Raw genomic sequence first — 22,508 nt, forward strand, 5'->3', positions numbered from 1 at the left:
CACAGAGCCACATGAAATTGCTGCACAGTGTCAATGGTTTTTTTTTCCAGCAGGCCTGAGAAAAACTCAGAAGAAAATCACTATTATTACTTATCCTTACAAAGAAATCAATCTCCAAGGGAGAAGAAGGAAAAAAGGAGAATGGAGACTTTACATTTCCTTTATGAAGAAAGCTGACTGCTGTTCACCTACAAGTTCATTCTGCTCTGCACACACAGTCCCTTCAGGCCGCCAGCAATCACCAGTAGCTAAAGAGTGTCTATAACCCCACTTACGGATGGGAAAAGAGTATCTGCAGAAAAACATCTTACCTCTCTAAAGACAGGCTTGTTGTTATTAATGTCATTAACTCCTATAATAACTTCAGCAAAACTGCTGAGAGGGGTGGGTCCCCCCGAGGCGTTGTCATCTATGGCAGTGATGTTCAGGGTGTATTGTGGCCCCTTCAGGTTGGGTGGTGGGTTTCTGCGGAGCTTAATGATACCTAAATTTGGAAGCATAAAGTGTCATTTTAATTTACTGGGTAAACAAAATCAAGTGAGCATCACATTTCTCTGACACTGTATTGTTGGTTCAGTTCGGTTGCAAAGCATAGGAATCTGTCATCCTAGTCTGCACAGCCTTGGGCCAGGATCCCAGGTTTTGGTCGATAGTTGTATAACAACCATCATGCCAAAGAACTAATCCTCACTGATACAAAGCATTCCCAATTGCAGATTATAGCAATATGGTGCTTTCTTACAGCTTTTGACATACAGGAGAAACAGAGTCAATAGAGATTAGATGGTAAATAACTGTGTTCTAAAACCTTTTCCTTACCTTTCTGGCTATCCAGTTCAAAGTTGCCCTCCTCATTGCCTCCAGTAATCAGATACAGCAGCCCGTCTCCATCGGGGTCCTCTGCCCGAACAGTAGCCACTAAGGTGCTGGGACCAGCATCTTCCGAAAGGAAGGTTCTGTAACTGATGGACATACAGGAGCAATGGCAGCACATACGGTATCAGAATAACCATCTCCATGTCAACCATCAGGCAAGATTATAGATTCATTATGAATGTTGGGTTTTTTTCAAGCTTTGGACATGCAATCATGGAATCTTTAATTGGCTTAAGATGCGATTTTAGTCTTCTTTGTTCAGCATAGGGTACTTACTTTAGGACTGTAATCCTACTCTTTTGGTACACATAATTTCCAAGGATCTTTTGGAAGATCTCAATATACACCATACTACACTGTTCTGCAAATCAGTATCCCATACCTCTTAAAGCTAAGAAAAAGGACTAGTTATCTGTCATGATGTCCCTATATATTAATGGAAAGCATCAGATACTACAGAGATGAATGTAAATTGATGTTTTGTAATTAAATAGATGTATATTTTGTATTTAAACTATGTCCATACTTGAAAGCTGTGCAAAGAATAGAAATTGTATTGATTAGGGACAGGAAAGAAAAAGGCATCTTAAACAGGTAGGGCCTCATGAAATTAGCTTACAATACAATCTGTTGATGCTAAAATTAAATTTTAGTGTTTGTTAACTACCATTTTTATCTGTCATCTATTTAGACATGGATAATCATTTGGAGATCTAGAAGTCAAAATCATTCCCTGCATAGTCAGGTCTTTGATTTATTTTGTTCTCCCTCTGTAAGTATAAAGTGAATATACTGGTATCACAACTGGTGTATTTTTTTTTTTAATACAATCTAGAAATGAAAGTCCAACTACTAAAGCCTTTCTATATAGAAATTACCCTTCAAATTCACTGGTACTTATAGTTGCACAAGACAAGAAGTGACCATTTAGCCAAGTATTATTATGGTTAAGCATATGAACAGCTTCTTTGAAACCCAAAGCAGGAGTTCACAATGCCTTACACAGGCTGGGAGAAGACAGGAGCCTCATCATTCACGTTGGCCATTCGAATCCGCACGGACGCCGTCCCTGTCCGAGGAGGGTGTCCTTTATCAACAGCTATCACCACAAACTCATACATATGGTTTGCTCGCTCAAAGTTCAGCCTCTGGTTAGAATTGATGACCCCATGATGCGTGATGGAAAAATCAGTGCTCTGGATGAAGTAAGTGATCTCAGAGTTGGAGCCAGAGTCGCAGTCTGTTGCAAGTACTAAAGAGAACACATTTAACAGACCAGTCATACTGTAAAAGAGGTTTGGTTATGCTATTTCCTATAAAGTCAACTCTTTGTTTGTTTTTGAGAAGAGACATCACCTAAATCTGTTTCATCCATAAAAGTCTGTTTTTTATGGCTAGAGTCTGGGAACTTAGCAGGAGGCTGGGAGTAAAAAAATTAAAACAATTCTTCCATGCCCTTCAACACAGCCTGAGTGATCACAGCCAGGTGAGTTTGCAAAAGAGCTGTGATCCCAATACTGCACAACATGTTTTGTACAAATAGCAGTCAACACTGGTAATTACCACACAATCAATATGCACGTTGGTTGAACATTATCAGTCATAAACTGTGTAGTCACTCTCCCTGGGGATGCCGTTCAAATTTAATTAGCTTCCAGCTATGTTGTAGATAAAGTACTTTTTAATTACCTGGTGCTTCAAGGTACAAAGAGTGATTAAACATTCCTTCCCAGTAAGTGTTTATTCAGTATGTTGGGTGTCCCATCTGCTCAGAAGCAGCAAATCAGCACAACAAAGACCTAGGGCTCACAGCATGGCATCAAATGTGATTTTTAAGAGTGGGAGCTCACCTCTCCAATTATCCTGCAATTTTTCCAGCCAAACAAGGAGACTTCACATCATACCCACGTTGGTATTAAACAAACTCCTTATTCTACCAGTAGCACGCAGCCGTAGCCACTGCAGTAGCACACAGATTTCTGGAAGTGGACCAGTGACTGCAGTGCCTGGACACCCTGGCAAGCAGCTGCAGCGTCATCCACAGATGAAACAACAACCTGTCTCTATCAGAATATTAACTCAAAATAGGGAGAGAAAGATTTCAAAAGCACACAAATACTGTTCTACTTATTTGCAAAAAACCTCAGCTACATCTGCCTGTGGAAAGTTACTCATCTTTATCGTACAAGGACATTTAGGGGGGTTGTAACACTTTGTTTAAAATCTCTCCAAATCCTGCTGTGTAAACGCTTGTGTGTGCTACAGATTACAAGAGCAGGAACTTTAGAGTTGTTCACTCTTTTGCTGTACAGAAAGACAAAATATATTAAAAACTCAAGAAAGTTTGAAATGACTGTGACCTAAATCTGTCAAATTTGGTGGTTAAGTAAATAATGACCAGTCTTCGTGAGCAAAGATCCGGGGAAGGTCTTTACACCTTCCAGCCTGCGCATTGGATTTTTTAGGTGAGACACAGTGTGCGCGGAACTGAGCCCACCCTTTAATCCTAAGGTTCATCTGCCGGGGCCAAGCGAGCTTGGACGGTGGCAGCGAGGTCCTTAGGACGTAGATGGATTGCCTTTAAGGCTAACGAGCTCCATCTGCCCAGGAGTGGCCCTGACTGGGAATCGAACCCAGGTCTCGGCGGTGACAGCGCCGCGCCCTTACCACTAGACCACCAGGTGGTTAAGTATTGTGTTTAGAAAGACATATTTGATTTGAAAAGTTCTGATTTAGTCTACAGTCATTAGTGAGCCATTGCAACCATTCAAAAAAATGTATTTTATATTAACCATCATACTGCCTTTCACCCAGATGTTTTCTGGCAAATAGGGAATCTGACACTTACTTGTACATGACAGAGACATGCCTTACTTCCAAACAGCAACTGGGAATTCTATTCCCGTTCCATTTAACTCCATCCTGCAAACTGATGTGCATTGCAAAGATATTTTGAGGATCATAGAGCAGCCACAAGCAGGTCTGTGCTGGCTCTGCTTGTGTTCTGAGCTAGCTCAAAGCCTCGTGTTACTACAAAGTCGCCAGCTCCAACTCTAAGCCTTGGTCTGCTGGCACAGTGATGAGGCTGAAGGAGTACACTAATCCCTGCTGAGAACACCCCTCCATGCTTTTCACATCATAGCGTGTTTGCATCCAGAAATCTTAAAGCACACGCTGTGAGCACAAACCTGCCCACAATGACTAAGCAGACGGATTGACTCAGCATAGCATCTGTACTACAAACAAGATACAAGCCAAACTTAGAGCATGCTAAAATAAAAATGGTTGACAATTAAAACCTAAATTTACATCATCCACAGTTTTAACAAATGGCACATATCACACCAGCTTCTTCAGTGCCATCAACAGCAACTCAGGCATGCGCACAGTGGCAAAAGCTCTCTCATATTTGTATTTATTTTTGTTTGTAGGATATTCTGAGGTTGCCAAATCCCACTCCTCAAGGAACTACATCCAGTGTAAGAGCTGTTTGTCTTTTTCTTTTTTCCCCGAGATAAAACTTTTTTTGGTAGTCAGGGTCATTGGCACAGATCTCATCCAGCACATGGTACAGGTGACTGCCCATACAACTTCCTTGCAGCCACTAACTACCCCGCCCAGCCCTTCAACAGCAAATGAATGTTCACACGCTCATCTCCACTGACTGTCACTATACTTCCACCTCACATTTTCTTTTCAAAGATGGCTCTTTCTGTTGAAATCTTGCCCAACAAAATGGGATGCAAATGCACAGCTTTGCTGTTCTGCTTGCTTTGGTGCATACATTTTCCCCCTACAGCTGAGAGCATTTTGATCAGCTTTACAAGCTTCCTGGAGAGAATTCATCTCTTTAAGGAAAACCACATGCTTAGGAATGTTAGGAGTTGATCATTCTGATCAACTTCTTGTTTCCCAAGAGCCATTAAACCAAAAAATGAAGTACAACAAGCTCTGAACTCTCTTGGTAAGCATTTAGAGAAAGCAGACACTGCAGCCCCCTTATACAAGGGAATCTAAGTTTCTTATCACCACTGCAACCTGCAGAGTTCAGCTCCAAATTTAGGAAATTTACATTATTGGCTTCAGAAGACATGTTAGATGTGTAAATTTTTGCTAAGTCTTGCCTTGACACATATCCATTTTCACACAGTTCATGACCCCCAGGTTTCAGCCTGTCTTTCCATTACTACCTCAGTACCTGCCCCTACTTTCAGTTTGAATGCTGACAGCGAGCCTGTAAGTGTTCTCCCTGTTTCAGGTAGAAGACAGCTGTGGCACATATCACAACACATCAGACTACATCAGATCTTGAGACATCTTTGAAGATGTTTAAATGACACCAGTAAAACAGGCTGGAGAATGGGCTTTTGTTCCCTGTCTGTTGGTCTCTGAGGACTGATACAAGAGATACATCATCATACAAGTTCACTCTCTATTTGTGCAACCGTGGTATTTCAAGTGACCTTGAAGTTTTGTTTGGAACTTGGGGCTAAAAATTGTTTCCAACAGCTCTGATCTTTCAGTAGGATACTATTCTAGCCTCTAAAACATCATCCATGCACTTAGATTTTATGTGCAAGTGTCACTCGGCTGTGTTAAACACAGCCAATGTGGGATGATGACTGGTAAGCCACAATTATAAATATAAGTTCACAGGCTTTCCAAAGTTTTCTCCTTTAACACTTTGCAAGTCAGCTATACAGCATTAATACATATTTGATAAAACTAGTTGCCCATCTAAAAAATTTTTTTTCTTAACACGTTAAGAAAAGAAAAACTAGTTGCAGCTGTGTCTGGGACACAAAAAGATTACTAAGATTAGTTAAAAGACAGCTACAACATTTAAAGGAAACAAGCTATGGCAATCCACTAAGTCACTGCCTATCAGCTGCTTTAATGGCTCTTGGGTACCACAAGAACCCTCCTTGGTCACAGCACAGTGATCTTCACATGAAGACACTCACAACTCTACTTCCAGGATATCTAAAAGCCATCTATTACCTCCAGGAAAGCTGCCATCCATGCCTTACAAAGGCAGTGCCTGTGGAAGTGAGCACTTCCTCGTGGCAAGAACATGAAAATGGAACAAACTAGCAGGTCTGTGGCAAGACTGAAAGGAAAGGCAATGGGATGGTCCTCACCTTGCAGTAGAGATGTGCCAACAGGAACGGTTTCGGGAACATTGTCTCTGCTGTAAATGGACCGCTGGAATTCAGGAGAACAGTCATTTTCGTCGGTGATATGGACCATGACCTGAGACAAAAGGACATGCTGAGAGGGGATTTTAGCTTCTACATTTCAGAAAACAGGCACCTTGTTCTGGACACTGCTGTAGCAGTCAGTGCTTTTGCTGCTCTCCCATCCTTACACCTCCAATACTATTTTTCTTACACTATTCCTGTATCACAGAGAAGTATTTTCTTCTCCAGTTCCAAGCAGATGGGAGGTAAAGCCAAAAAGAAGCAAGAGGTATTTGCAGAGTGTAGATCTGAACCTAAGTCAGAGGCCCAGCTTTCCTCCTGTTCTATAAGATCCCCTCCCTCCCCAACATCCTCACAAGTGTCCTAGGCTATCCATCAGTGTAACTGGTTCCACTACCAAGCTAACAAAGATTGCAGAGACAGTGGGTAGGATGTGAAGTGATTCATGTACCTCAGTCACACTGCTGAGAGTGCTCTCAACTTCCATGGCTTTCAGTAAGAGATGATAGAGATGGTGCTCACTTTCGTAGTCCACAGGGTGGGTCAGGCTGAGCTCTCCGCTCTCTTGCCTCACCCTGAAGAGCCCAGAGGGATTTGTCAGCAGAGTGTAGGAAAGAGGCTGGCTCTGGAAAGAAACAGCCTCAACAACTGCTACTCTGTAAAGAATGAGAGAACAACTCTTTGCTTCCAAACAACAACAACAAAAGCTGAGCACCTAGAGGAGGAAGGTGAGGATGAGGAAAGGTGTCTTGCTCCCTCTCTGTTGATGCTTGGCTCACTTGCATTCAGACTGGAAACCCCTGTGCTACAGAAAGTTAACCTACCATTTTTTCTTTCACCAAACTTATCTGCTGATATCACAGGGCTGGAATAACAGCCCATTTTAACCCCCACCAACATTTAAACATCTTTTTCTTTCCTATTGTACCATTCTAAATACTTGACAGTAGTGACTGATTCACCTTCAGTTTCAGAGATAAGTGATACTTCTGAGTTTTTTTGAAATTGTGCATTTAGAAAAGGAACAGGTTCAGAGATGGATGGGAAACCCATGAAACAGAGCTTTCCAGGTCCTGCTGTCCACCTGGGCAGGACATCAAAGATATGTTTTCCTCCATATGATGACTCAAGTTTTGAAGCTCCATCTCTCACATCAGTCTCTGACCATCATGACAATACACTTTCAGCTTGTCTCACTGGAAGCTCCAGGGAAGGAGAAAAATTTCCCTCCTCCTTCTCATTTATTCCCTTTTAAGGACTAAGTGGGGCATCTCCAGCAATTTTTCCTACTTCATCAGCTTATTTTGAGGTTTCCTACTCCTTAAAGTAGGAAGTGCCCTATGACACTGCTACACCTGTTACTTGGTGTCTTAAAACTCATTCTGCTCTCAAGCAGCTGAATAATGACAATAAAGCCAGAGCCAGCTCAGGAGCATCTCCCCACTGCAAATTGGCTTAGCTGCTCTTCACACTTCAGCAGAGCCCCTTGGAGACTCAGCTTTATCTATTTGCACTTCACACTGGTGCTGTTATCTCAAGACTCTGGCAACAACTTGTCTAAAAATTCAAGTACAGGTCAAATGGGACATGAACAACTCCAAATCTAGTTAATTAAAAGCCTACTTTTAAAGCATTCATTTATATCTCCAGGAGATGCACAGCCAGTAGTTTGGCTGTTCCGATTCGCAATGCATTCTGCTAAGACCCCGAAAACATTAAAATAATTCCAGCATCCCAGACTACATCCCATGTTCCACACTGGAGACTCTGGAACACCAGATCGGGCATAACTTCTGTTAGAAAACACAAAGTTATTTTAAAAGTGTAATAGGCAAATGCATACCTGTAGCCCTGAGAAGCAAAACTATAAAAGTTTCACTCTATTGTGCTCTCTTCAAATTGAAGCTCCTCTCAGACTGCAGCGGGGGAGCTTACCTAACAAAGTACAACTTACTTTTCTCCTGCTGGAGTATTTTCAGGGATGAACACACTGTAGGACATGTTAGTGAACTGCGGAGGTCGGGAGCCTGCCAGGATAGAAATGGAGGCGTAGGGGCTTTTGTTGCCGTACTCATTGGTGGCCTCCACAGTGACCACATACTCCTTGTTCCACGTCAAAGGCAAGCCAGTCGTCATGATGATGCCAGTATCCTTATCCACTTGGAATCGTTCTTCACCACCTGTCAATACATGCACATAGCTGGTCTGAGAAATGCCCAACAGCAAGAACATTTCCATCTTCACCATTTTCAGGTAAGCTATCCTCAAATCATCTGCCTGTGTCCCTGCATGCATTTCTTTTTTCCTCTCCAGTTGTGCACCTTATCTTTCACTCTCACCGTGTTCTGTTGACTGTGCAGCGTAAAAGAGACAAGAACATGTAAGAAATGGAGCCTTAAGCTAACAGTAAGGCTGCAGTCAATTTAAAAATAAAAATAAAAATAAAAATAAAGCAAAGAAAATGGCAACAAGAAAGATTCCCATCCATGTAACTGTTACTTAAAGCACTTCCAGCTTCTACTTTCTGTACCCACTGTATCTTTAAGGATTCCCCAAGGGAAAAAAATCTACCAATTAAATTAAAAAATGTGAACTTGCTAAGAAACATCTTCAACTTGAAAGAATTTTACCTTTTTCTTCAGAATAGACATACCTGCAATGAGTGTGTAAGCTATCCCAGCACTGGCACTTTCATTGTTACTGTGATGGGCGACCAGCTGGTAGACGAGAGTGCCCTTTCGTGCATCTGGATCCACACGTGCCAGGTAGGGATATGGGTACATGCCCCAGGACAGGAGTTCATCCTCTGGGGCAAAGAGTGTCACATGGCAGAGGTACCAGTCATTATCTGCAAAAGATGCATGGATTTCTGGACGGCTTGGTCACAGACTTCTAGTCAGGAATGTTATGATCCTATTCATTATTATCTGTGAAAATGCTGTGAAGGAATCTTACACTGCAAAGAACCCATAGAGAATTAATCACAGTATTTTTACCTTTAACCTAAGTTCAAACTTTTTGTACTCTCATCAAGTTGTTAAAGGTATATATAGGCTTTTGAAGAAATTTTCCTGAGCATATTTGTGTTCCAAAGGTGACTCTGGGATTTGACTTAAAATCAAAATGAATATATTAGTGATTATATATAAAATAAATTTGAATGAAAAAATGAACTAAATGTAGAAAGGGGGGAGTAGAAAAGTCCATATGAGAAATGCATGTTTTCTGACTGAAAAAATATGATCACACACTTGAACAAACTGCACTGAGGTTGCAGGTCTGTTAAGGACTACACCACTATCAAAAGAAACACCCACCAGTGTACTTGTGTCTCACACAGGAAACCCTTGATCTCTGCCTTCAACCAGGCCACATTTCACACAGGATGGAAGAAGACAGGAACACGTGGCAAAACCAGAACCAAAGTCAAGAAATAAGCTAGAAATCCCAAATAATTTTAACTGTAGACCTTGGGGATCTGACACTAAACAAAAGACTACCCAAAGACAGAGACATCTGCTGATATGCAAGACCTGTATTGATGAGCAGCCTTACCCCACAGTAAAAATACATGCTGGACAAACTTCCCAGAGGTCATAATTCCCAGGAAGGAAAGGATTTAAATGAAGTTTTGTGCAGCTTTAAAAACATTTAAAATAATTTAGGCATAGTTTCTTCAGCTAGAGGAAATTCTTAGATTACATGGTTTCTAGTTTTCTAATGTGCCAACACTGCTTACACAGGAACATTGGTTCATTTCTTTTTTTCTCTGTATTGCTGTGTGAGGCAAGGCAAAACCCACACCATGAGCCAGTAGCTCCTGAGAGCAGCTGTAGCAGTCAGTATTTTATCTACAGCTGACAGGTAGGGCTGAGAAGCACATCTTAATTAAACCAGAAACAAACAGTGTCATTTTGGTATGGTCAAGTAACAGAATGAAAACTTCTAGGCACTTTTAGAGCATTTAAAGATATTTTTGTTCATTTATTGGTCTAATTCAGGCACTTCTAATTTCTGCAGAGATGAATATCTAGTCAAACATTTTTCCCATTTAGTGAAACCTGGAGAATTATTTCAATAATTATAATTATACAGATTAGTCCTTAATATTGTTTCATGGAGGTGATCCAAGTGTTAAATACCAATCAGTAAGGAGGTACTGATCCTACTGTAAGAATGGTAAAACCCAGTTAAAGTCAGCCCTAAAACAGTTTTTTGTTTTAAAAAAGACAGACAAGGGAAAATATTTCACTGAGTTCAGGACACCATGTCAGGGGAAATACCTGTGTGGTTCAAATTAACCATAATTTTCTGGATTTTTACAAAAACTTCACCTTCCCTCACTCTGAAATGTGTATTTAAGTAGAAACAGAGTTTAGGTTGGAAAAGACCTCTAAGATCATCAAGCCCAACTATTAACCTGGTACTGCCAAGTCCACAACTAAGCCTGGGAATCCCATCCCTGGAAGTTGATAGGGCACGTGAGGACATAGTTATTGGTGAACATGGTGGTGGTGTTGGGTTGACAGTTGGACTTGATGATTTTAAAGGTCTTTTCGAACCTTATTGGTTCTGTGATTCTATGAAACCATGTCCCTAAGTGCCATATCCACATGCCTTTTAGATAACTCCAGGGATAGTGACTCAACCACTTTCCTGGACAGCCTGTTCCGATGCTTGACCACTGTTTCCATGAAGAATTTTCTCCTAATATCCAATCCTAACCTCCCCTGGCACAACTTGAGGCCATTTCCTCTTGTTCTGTCACTTGTTACTTGAGAGTGACCACACCCTCACTACAACTTCCTTTCATGGAGCTGTGGGGAGTGATAAGATTCCCCTTGAGCCTCCTCTTCTCCAGGTTGAACAACCCCAGCTCCCTCAGCTGCTCCTCATGGGACTTGTGCTCCAGACTCTTCATCAGCTCCGTTGCCCTTCTCTGGAGTGGCTCCAGCACCTCGATGTCCTTCTTGTAGTGAGGGACCCAGACCCAGCACTCGAGGTGTGGCCTCACCATTGCCGAGTACAGGGGAAGAATCACTGCTCTGGTCCTGCTGGCCACACTATTTTTGATACGGGCCAGGATGCCTTTTGTCTTCTGGGTCACCTGGGCATGCTACTGGCTCATGTTCAGCCCTCTATGAACCTTGGTAAAATTGTGACATTTAGCAAAGCCTTGGATCACCTCCTCGTGGGATGGCTGAGGTTGGCAGGTACCTCTGGAGGTCATTCTGGTCCAACCACTCTCAAGCCAGGCTACCTAGACATGGCTGCTCAGGACCATGTCCATATGGCTTTTGAATATCTCCAAGGAGGGAGACTCCAAAACCTCTCTGGGCAACCCAGTGAACTAAAGTCCTGGGGAGTGGATTTCAAGAAGGATGTGGACCAAGTGGCAAGTGTCCAGAGAAGAGCCAAGAGCACAAACAGAAAACATCAAGAGAGGTGGAAAGACATGGAGATTTTCAGGAGACTACAAGAAACATGCCAGCAGTGCTATAAGATGCTGAAAGACTGATCTATGAAGGCAGTCAGTTGTTTCCTAACCTGCAAACCAAAAAGTAACAAACTCTCATTCCCAAGGAAAAGATTGGCATTAGGTGTTGTGGGTGGGATCTCACAGCACGTTTTTAATTATAAGGATAATGGAGCAGTTGATAGTGTCCAGAGAGGTGAGAGAGCATCCATCACTGAGATCTTTAAGACCTGATTAGACAAATATCTTCTGGCAATCACTCTGTTGCTGCAAAGCCTGCCTCTAGGCAGGGGCACAGTACCAGCAAGGCTGTTAAATCCTTTCCATCATACATTAATTTCCCTGCCTTTCAGCTTTTGCATCTCATTGATTTCTGAGGCATACATGTCCACATGTCACTCATTCCCCTGCAACTTGAGGGAACTCATAGCATAAACATTCTTTGGACCATGTGTCTTATTTTGCTGTTTGCTTAAGGGTAAGAAGTGAGGGAAGGAGCAAACACCGCTCTAGAAACATGCAGCACCACACATGAAAGGAAAGACATGGGATGAGGCCAAACCCGGAGGGCTGTGGTACAGCAGCAAGGAGGAATGTCTTTCTGCAGCTGAGACCTGGCTCACTCCTTCGTGCCCTTTAGCATTTATTTCAGATTTTCAGGCTTGAAGCTGTTTCCCATGCAAGTAAACAAAATTTAAATTGAAGCAAACCTGCAAGCATGCTGACAGAACAGTCCAGGTTATATGCACACAGATCAGAGCTCTAATTCTAGCAGGGAATAAGTGGAAGAAAAGATAGTTACAAAGAGCAGATCTTAGTTGGAGCAAGTCCAAAACCCTAAAAAAGCATAGTCTGGAGACTAACAGGAGGTCAGTCAAACAGCACTAAATTCTCCTATCAAACAGAAAGGGCTGTTCAGAAGCAGCACTACGAGCATGGACATTTCTGTTCTGGTAGCTTCCCTTTGCACACACATCAGATGTGAGAAACTCAAGGATTTTAAGGTGTTACAGACACATGACAATCAAATACTATGGAAAATTATCACATTGACTTGAAACAAATCAGTGAAACAAAACCAGTCTTGATAAAATAGGGGTCTTCCCCAGCAATGCACTCTTTTTTCAGCTGCCATAACTGCAAAGGCATTAACAGATCAAGCCTCCAAAATCGATAGTGTTTTATTTTGTTCCTGACACAACCACAGCATCCTATTAAATCAAAATGCAACATCACCATGTTGCAGCTCACTCATTTTGTCAATATGAATCATCCACTGAAAGGAAGGAAATAATCAGAAAACCAGGTCTATGAAACAAGATGATCAACAGGATAAAACACTTGGCACCACACATTGGAAAGAGTCTTGGTATGATCAGTCCAGAAGATAATATTAAGGAGGGCTGATTTTCCTGGAGATACTGCTGTATCCCCAAGGCTTCAGTTTTAGCTTGTGCTAACATCTAAGAAAGGCACCTTAATAAAAGGATGTCAACCAATCACCAGTTAAAAGGAACCAAAGTAAAAAGGTTAAGATGTAGAAAGTGCAAGAATGGGGGAACTCAACACATGGCCACCCAAGTGGTGATGAGCTGCAAGGTTTCTATCTTTGAGGGCTAAACACACTTCAGCAGATCAGAGCAGACATTCCTGCACCATCTTTAGACAAGAGCATGAAAGCAAAGAAAGTACTGGAAAAGCTTTTGAAACTGCAAGTGGCTATTCTTGCAAGCCTGTATCAATTCCTTGTTCCTTTAATCATTTAGTTTCCTCCCTTAACAAAAGGAGGAAATGTGATAGAAGTAATTTTCTTTTCCTGAGATGAGGATTAGAGCTGCACTGGCTGATGTGGGTTTGAAGGGACTAATGTTGGGAAGCTGAGAAGTAAGAAATGTGCATTAAAAATGGTAGTTTATATGTTGTTTATGTGACCTCTGGCAAAATGAATAATTTGAATTTAAAAGAGACATCATGGTATTTGAAGAAGTTTCTGAAGTACCAGGCTTGACAGGACACCAAGATGGGATGTCTCCAAAGCCCCTCATTGTGCTGTCAGGCCACACCACTAATCTTCAGTAGTAGGGTGAGACATCAGGAGTTTGGCTCATTGTTGAACCAAAACCAGGAAATCTCCAGCTGAGAAATGGTTACTATAATGCTAAAAGACCCTTGTCACCTTCAGGACTGAAACACAAAATTAGTTTCAAATGAGCTGTATTTCCTCAAATTAAAAATAATGTGATTGCCAGAAAACAGCTGATGCACTAAGTTAATAAACTTCTATCTCAAATATCATACAAAATTTTGTGTGTATATACACATAAATATCACTCCTTCTTGAAGTTCTATGAATTCTTGTCCTATAAGTTCGCAGGTGTCTTTATAAATGACAAGAGCAATATTTAAAAGAAAACACCTATAATGAGATACACTGAAGCATATAGAAAGATCAGTGTATTTCAATAGAAGCAAAAAGAAAGGAAAAAATCAAAGGACTCATGTTTTCATTTTTAAGTTGCCATAAGGCTCCAGAGGCCCTCGCAGTCAGGGAGTATGGAGGCAGCAGAGTAAAATGCTTCACAGGCAGCAGCTGCCTCAGGGAACACTGCAGCCATAGGATAATGCATTAACACTGCACTTCCATGTGAAATAGGCGGATCTGCCCCCTATTTCCAAGACCTGTTACAGAAACCAGACTATCTGCTTGCCACAAGAAATTGGATTATTTTTTTTAATGTTTAATGTTATGATGCTAAAAGGTGCAGCTCATGCTCCAGTCTCCTAATGATATGACAGACCTGAGGAGCCTCAAGGAAGATCAAGGGAAGGAAAACAAAGGGGATTTGTGCAGGAAGGCAAGAGAAAACATGAGACAAATTGCAAACCACAATCATTTGAATTTAAAGATACTGCATTTCACACCTCCTCCCCAACACAGGATGATTTAAAGATAAGCCACTGACAGTAATGAATATTTCCATTCCCTTAGCTAGCAGCCCTATCCCCTTGAAGAGGTTCCAGTGAAGAAGACAGGGAGACAAGACCACCTGCTCTTCTGGGGAGCAGAGAAAAGGCCTCTGACTGCCATCACTGACATTTCTGCAAGTCAACAGGGCCAGAAAAAGAGTGGAATCCCAAGCAGAGTTATATAAACCACAGGCATGACGGCTTAGGCTTAGGCACTGAGAGGCAGTTTTAATGCTCCTTTAAAGCTAAAGACAGTCAATTCTCCTTAATTTTTAAATTATTTTTTCTTTCAAGTACTTTTCACCTTTTTCACTCAGATTTTATAAGACAGTATACATAGGGGTAATCTACTTTAGGATATTTAAATTTACAACAAAATGTCTTATGGCAGTAATTAATCTTTAAACAGAGTTCATCATTACTCTTAGAAATGCTTTTTAGCATTTTAGCGATACTTCTTGTCATATTTACACAGTCATGCTGTCCACTGTGCCCCTCTCTCCTGTCCAAACTTCTGAGTCTAGTGGCAAATTCATTCTTACAAACTTGAACATCAGCAGCTGGCCAGAAGATGGGCATCCCAAATAAAGGTGGTCACTGAGGAAAAGGAAAAGAGAAAGCATCTTCTCCTTGGTTTCAAGGAGTAGTCCAGGCAGCAACAGCTATGATGCTCATGCCTCTGCCTCAGCATGAGCTGTCACCCCCGCTGGCAGAAGTGCAGGGGCATGAAGGAGCTCTCACAGCAGGGAAAGCCTTCACGACACAGATCCCCCCTTCAAAATTAAAGGCTTCATTTTATTAATTTCTTTTCTCTGACTCTCTTGCAAAAATTGGCATGGGGAGCACCTTCAGTATAGCTACTCTGTCATGAACATGATGTGTGAGCTCCACCTCAAACACTGATGAGACTCCTGAGGGTGATGTTTCTATTAATTAACAGATTTGGTCTCACAAATATGCCTAAGGTTTGGATACAATGCTCAGGGGTATCATATCCTCTTGCAACACACTGTGGCACTGACTGGACTCATGTTGGATCAAGTATAGAGTGCTGTATCTCGAAGGCAAAGCAATAGCCTCACCATCCAGTTATGGCAATAGGCCTGTTTATTCCCTTGGCAGTCCACAAACAACTACATCAGCTTGTGGATGAAGAGCCCACAGCCACAGTACACCTGGGCAGTGGGATTATACCAACTGCCTTGTCTAAAGCTATGACAGTGGGTTTCAATTTTCCCTTCTTGGTTCACCACAACCAGCAAGCTTGACAGAGCAGGGTGCAGAGATCACTTTGCATTATTTTCATGACATATTTCTTAATATACAACCAGCACCTGGGTATGTTTTCTACTCATACACCACCTCACCAATTTGAGGAGGCAAGGTCTTGCTTTTCTCAATACTACCTGTAGACTCATCCAGTGGGACCATGGAGCTAAAAGGCAATTGCAGGTGCTTCTGCACACACAAGTAACAGAGACAAATCTTCAGCCAGTATTTCATTTTCTGTGTGGATGCACAGCTACTGCGGGTACCTCCATCACATTGGGTGTCTGAGACACCCATGGCATTTGTTGGGCAGCAAAGACATCACCACAGGCAAATATCTGTACATCACAAGAAAAGCTTCAGGCAGATGTAGGGCATAGGACTTCAAAATCCATCGTATCTTTACTGCTGCCTTTACCCCTAGCCTTTAAAGCCCAACTGTGGTGTCATCCTCTAGTTTTTAAAATCTATTTTAATGTTGTTGCTTGTTTCTAGAGGAAATCTCTGAAGCACTGTCAGACCTGTGATTATGAAGTAACGTCTCTGCCTCAACCCTTAAATCTACTGTATCTGCCAACAGCCACTCATTACCACCCAACCAGGAGAATTAGAAACACACAGCACCGGATAGAAAATGGGAAGTACAACTACTTACAGAATCTCAAAAGCTTCCATATAACAGGATTCTTCACAAAACAAGTTTTTTATTACAGTTTGCCATGTTAACAGCCCACGAATCCCCATTAAAAATGTTATTAAATACTGTACAACATATAATTATTTGCAGGCACATCAGTTGGTGAAGAAGTCAGGTCACATTGACATAGGAAGAATAGCTGAGGAGTCAGCAACACAGAGGGGGGTTGGGTAATTTTTTTGTTTTTTAAAGAAGGAAAGTGAAGCAAGAACCAGCTACAATTGTGGCATTCAAAAGTTGGTGCTCTTTGCAGATAACTCAGCTTTTACTATTGTGGGTGGGGGTTTGTCCCCACATTGATAAAAAGGAGAGGCAATTTTTTTAGGTTTGTTTCCATCTTCCACAACTTCTACCTTCCACTCTTCAGTCAGTATTTCAGCAGGCAGATGAAATAACACAGACAAAATTGACATTTGTGTGCTACAGAACACCCCAGTAACAGATACAAGGCTGTACTTACATCACCAAAGTGAAATTACCTGCAAGGTCTCTTTTTTTGTGTGTGCCAAGAAAAGGCACAGAACATAGTCATAAAATAGTCCTAAACATTTTTATAAGGGCAGCATCATTTAAGAAACCAAATTCTTTGAGGAGACTATAACTGGACAAGCTCCTAGTTGCTGCCTCTGTCTTCCTGTAATCCCACCCAACATAGCACCTATTCTTCCTCATTAAAGTGGCTAAACTTATTAAGTTTAAAGTAATTTGTGTGGGACATAAAAAAAATCTTATTCTTGAGAGGCTGTAGCAAAATCCGATTGCCCCAGTGGTTAGGAATCACCTCACTTCCATCCCCAGTATTTCTGTGGAAAAACTACAGGCATTTATCAGTGTTGTCCTTTAACATTAGTAAGTCTCTACTCCCTGAGGTTTATTCAAATGTTTTTAAAATGAAAAGTTGCTTGCCGAGGCTTTATGCATTAAGAGCTGTTCCTGTGACCATAATGTGAGTGAATAAACCTTTTCCAAACACTAAAAAAATTATCATCACCAGCAAAATACAAATGGTTTTGGAATAGCAAATGTGTTCAATATGTACAAAAAGGTGCCAAAAAACATTGTAGCAATATTTCACTTTAACACTATTGGCTGCAGTTATGAGAAGCACCTCAGACCCACAGCAGATGCCCCTTTGGTAAAGGTGGGCAGCAGCATCTAGAGGTGTGTGTGGGAAACAACCTTCAAAGGAGTGGTGTGCTGGTTGCTATGCTGTGTCACAAGAATTGAAAAGATAGAGCTGCTAGATTACCTTCCAGTTCTCCTTGTATACTAAATTTCTAAATAGATCCTCTTCCCCTTCCACAGACATAGCCCCCGACCCTTTGCTGCTTCTCTCTCACAGAGCAGTGTCTGTTCTCTACACAGAGTTTGTTTACTCAGGCAAAAGCTCAGCCACCCCAACTGATGCAAAGCAAGCACATCCATAGTCCTAGGAACAAATGGCTCCTTACTTTGCTGTCACCAAGCACTGCTTTTAAGTCATTCCATCAGTAACTTTCAGGTCAGGGAGAAGCGTACAGTTCCAGGAGTAGGTCTGAGAGATGTTTTTTTAAAATATAGTTTGCTTCTAGTGAGTCATAAGGGTTCAACACTGATCATATTCTACCATAAGACACTACACTGAAGGAATGGCATTTTGCTACAGCCTTCTCAGTCAGATTTAAGATCTATCTCCTTGGAATTGAATTACAGTACTAAATAGTTGTTATCTCACCTGAAAGAGAACAGGGGATAAGATATCCATCTCACTTCCAAAACAAGAAAACACTGAACAGCCTTGCAACTGCTTTATTCATTTCAGTCATAAACTACCTGCTGTGACATAACTTTGATGTCTTGAGGCATCCCAGAGTTCAAGGGTTGCTAGCCTCAATCCCTTAACTCTTTGGACAATGCAGACACATGGGAGTGGAAGAGATTTGTCTCACCATGCTTTTTTGAGTCTCCCTTGCTGTCAAATAAAAGTAACCTTTGTAGATTATGGAGTGACTTCTTACACTGTTGTTTTCAGTTTAATATCATGTGGGATGTGACTGCAGAGTTGGTGTGTGCAGGAATATGGACATCACCCACTGAGTCTCACTATTCCAAGCCCAAGTGTGCACTCTATAAGCCCTCTGTGGCACGCTCTCAAAGTTAAAAAAAACCCAAACAACAAACCAACGAAAACCCCAAACCAAACAAAAAAGCCCCCAACGGAGCTAAAAGTCTGCTGGAGTTGAAGAACAGGGCTAAGACATTGTGTTCCTTCCTTTTTTGAAGCATTATAGACAAAGCCCCAAATGTAAAGCTTCTACAAAGTGTGCACCGGTACCTATGGCCAGCATCAGAAAGGACATCTGTGGGGGCAGTGGAGGAAGCAGCTGTGCAGCCACACACATCACACCCTCTGTGACTCAGTAACAAGTATGAGGACCTATGTAAGTACTTGTAGGTGTGCATGAACAGAGGCAGACTTAGAAGAGAAATGGACCTTCAGCCCTTTCAACTCTTCCCCAGCCTTTCCAGGCTCAGGTTACACACTGTTCTGAATTCCAAGTCAAATTCATAACTACACTCATGCACAGAGCCCAGAACAGCAAGGCTTTGAGATACAAAGGCAACCTGCTGCCAGGTTCCTAAGGAAGATGCAAACTGCTCTGCGTAGGTAAGACAAGCCACAAAGTTGTGAAAACCTCTTTGCCATGCACAGTCCATGTACCAAGTGTGTATTCAGTGGGAGAAGAATTATGTTTTCACAGTCCCTCCTTCAGTGTACCCACAAAACAGATGGCAGCTCCCTACCTCTCACTGCTATGAGTGCTACTGAGCAACAGGGAAGATCCAGAAGGTTATTGTGGTCTACATTTTATTTCAGTATTTCAGCTGTGCACATGAATACCCTGTCTTCTTAGGACTACAGCTGCAAGAAACAGTGTTCTAAGATCTGACATCCTGTTTTGTTAATTTCTTAAGTGCCATAAAAGGCTTGCTTTCCTTGGAAAATAAACAAACTAGCAACAAACAAAACAAAACCAAACCACATCCAGAACCCCAAGACACGCTTCCCTGGAGAAGCAGCAACTTTGAAACGCCTAAGTGCATTCATGAATTACATAAGAGGTGGCAATTAATAAGGGTCCAATAGCTTTGTTTTTCAATTAAAGAGACGATTAAAAGTTTGGCACACGCTCCATAATATTGATTACAATGTGATTCACTGTTAATTACATTTAGTAAGAGGCATGAAGAGAAATGAGGAGCAGACCAAAATTAATTCTGTTTGACTTTTGACAGTTCACCACCAGGTCTCTTCAGATTAAAAAAAAAATGGACGCTCAAATCCTCTCACCATTTCACCATAATTCTGTAAAATAAGCAGCCAGAAAAAGATCCCAAGTTTGTTACTATACAAAGTTATGAGATAGTTTTGATTTTCAAAGTAGCTTAAAGGAGTGTCTAAATGACCTTGTCCCACTTGATCATCAAATTCCTTTCTCCCTGAGGCTCATCTCTCATCAATACATTATCAGTGCACAGACAGTGGTAAAAACATGCTGTACACCACCAGACTGGAGAGGACAACACAATTAATCATTTGCTGAACACTGCTCACAAGGTTATTTGCCTTCATTATAAATAAGCAAGACGGTCAAGCAACGTGTCCCCTTTCCAACTCCATCTTTAACTTGAATGAGAAGCTCTACTTTAAATATCAGGTGTTTTGTTTGAAGCTAGTACCTAGAAATACTATGCAGAGTTTTCCTAATGTTAAATGTTTGTCACTTGCATAACTCATTCCTGCAAGAGTAAGTTTCCCAGGCAGGTGTCTCCGGTATTCTGAGACCACACACAGCACATGATGGTAAGGTTACAGCTCCCAGCATGTTTCAACACATTTATTTTCCTCCCAGCTCTGTTTCACATTTCCTGAGCATTAGGCTGTAAAATCCATTTATAGAAAACAGTAAATATTCCCTCTACAGTAAAGTTGCAAACATCTAAGAAAAAAGCCAAGCAAATAATACAAAACAAACCTCAGCCAAATGATAATCAGTAATGTTATCAGAGACCTGAGCTACAGCTACAAACGCACTATAAAACTTACCCTGAATAAGATGAAAGTACCACATGGAAAGGATGGCTTGTGAACCCACATCTCGAGCTTAACATAGTTTAAGAAGTTTATCAAGTCTAGCCATTCTCCTTGCTGTGTTAGGAAAACCATACACAGTATACAAGCTGCTGATGTACAGAGGACAGTGGTATCTCCATTTAGTTCCGTACACGAACTCCTAGGATTCCAGATTAAGATAATTTTGGAGTTTTGCTTGTCCTAAATTAATTGACACCTATTTTGCAGCGACTCCTTTCCCCTCCCATGCACTGCTCTGCCGGAGCTGTAGCCGACTCTCAGCATCATTCAGCGCACAGGGCTCTTCCAGCGCAGGGGGCCGCAGCTGCAGGTCTAAAAGCGCCCACACCCAGGGCAGTGTCACCTCTCCCTTCCTAGGTCATGGAGGACCCGAGCGGCAGAAAAGGCTTTCTGCTAACTGCTCCCACAATGGACAAGCTGTTTAACCTGGTGTGTCCCCTTTTTTAACAGGCTTTAACCGCTTGTTAACCCCCTGAGAAGAAACCTCTGGTCCTACTAAAGTGAACCTGCTGTGACAAGAATTCCTTACAAAACAACATAACCAAAACACCATTCCCTACGTTTTCAGCTGCTCCTTCAAAAGCAGGACGCAACACCTCTGCGGGAGGTATCGGGAAAGAGCCGGCCCATTCCCATGCCTCCCACCGACTCCGAGGGGCAGCTCCCACAGCCACCTGCGGCTCCCCGCGCCCAGGAGCGCAGCATCTCTGCGGCCGCATCTCCTCAAGTGACAAGTGCCCGGCACGACCGTGCCTGATCAGCATCCCCCTCCCTCGTGGCGACCCTTCATCCCCCCATCCCTTTCGCGGCCATCCCGACCCACCCGGACAGACCCGCGGGGAAAAGCGACCTCGTCCCCGCCGCCCGCCCCGGACCTCTACCTCCTCCGCCGCGGTGCACCTTGACCAGCACCTCCGCCCGGCCGCCCGCTCTCAGCTCCCGCCGCAGGTAGAGCCGCCCCGACGTCCTGTCGACGGCCACGGGGGTGTTGCCGGGAGAGGCCAGCTCGAACCACCCGCCGGCCGCCCGGTCTCGGCTCCGCGGGACGGTAAAGACGGTGTCGCCCACCCTGGCCCCGGGGGGCAGTCGGGCCGTGTAGCGCCGGGCTCCGGGTCCCTGCGGCTGCAGCGAGCGCGGCCCCCGCCGCCTCCCCGCGCCCTCCGCCCCCCGCCCGCGCACGGCCAAGCGCAGGCACCGCGCGGGGCTGCGCAGCGGCCGCGGCCGCCCGTGGTCGAGAGCGGCCACGCAGAGACGGAGCCGGCGCAGCCCCAGCAGCGAGCCCACGGTCAGCACCTGCCCGCTGCGGGGCACCACGAAGAGCAGGCGGCTGCCGGCGCCCGGCGGCCAGGGCCGGTAGGTGAGGCGCGCGTTGGCGCCTTCGTCGCCGTCCGAGGCGCGGAGCCGGGCCACCTCCGTGCCCAGCGGGGCCAGCTCGTCCACCTCCAGCGGCCGCGCCGGCGGCAGCCGCGGCCGGTGGTCGTTGCGGTCCAGGACCCGGACCCGCAGCAGCGCCTCCCGGGGGGACCGTCCCGCTCGCCGCCGCAGCCGGAGCCCGTACTCGGGCTGCGCCTCCCGGTCCAGGCGCTCGGCCGTGCGGAGCAGCAGCAGCCCCCGCCCGCCGCCCGGCCACCGCTGGACGGAGAAGCGGGAAGCGCCGTCGCCTTCCAGCGCCCACTCCCCGACCGGCTCCTCGGGGCCCAGCAGCCTCCGCAGCGGCACCCGCAAGCCCCGCACCCGGGTCCCCGCCGGGCTGTTCTCGGGCACCTGCCCGGAGAAGCGGAGCAGGCGGGGGGATACCCCGCAGCCCGGCCCCGCCGCCCCGCCGAGCAGCGGCAGCAGCAGCAGGAGCGGGAGCAGCCCGCAGCCGCCCCGCCGCACCCGGCCCAT

General features: G+C 43.8%; 1 protein-coding gene across 1 annotated transcript in view; it reads right to left on the reverse strand.

Moving 5' to 3' along the window:
• The window catches only part of LOC126640699 (neural-cadherin-like), a 56,039-nt gene extending 33,531 nt beyond the window's left edge, over positions 1 to 22,508 (reverse strand). Inside the window, 8 exon segments of the mRNA XM_050316717.1 lie at positions 312 to 484; positions 820 to 962; positions 1,879 to 2,128; positions 6,018 to 6,129; positions 6,529 to 6,733; positions 8,032 to 8,257; positions 8,731 to 8,925; positions 21,497 to 22,508. Coding sequence (XP_050172674.1) covers positions 312 to 484; positions 820 to 962; positions 1,879 to 2,128; positions 6,018 to 6,129; positions 6,529 to 6,733; positions 8,032 to 8,257; positions 8,731 to 8,925; positions 21,497 to 22,508 — 2,316 coding nt within the window.

This window comes from Myiozetetes cayanensis, unplaced genomic scaffold (assembly GCF_022539395.1).
Source record: "Myiozetetes cayanensis isolate MyiCay16 unplaced genomic scaffold, myiCay2020 scf1, whole genome shotgun sequence".
In the NCBI taxonomy this organism is placed as follows: Eukaryota; Metazoa; Chordata; class Aves; order Passeriformes; family Tyrannidae; genus Myiozetetes; species Myiozetetes cayanensis.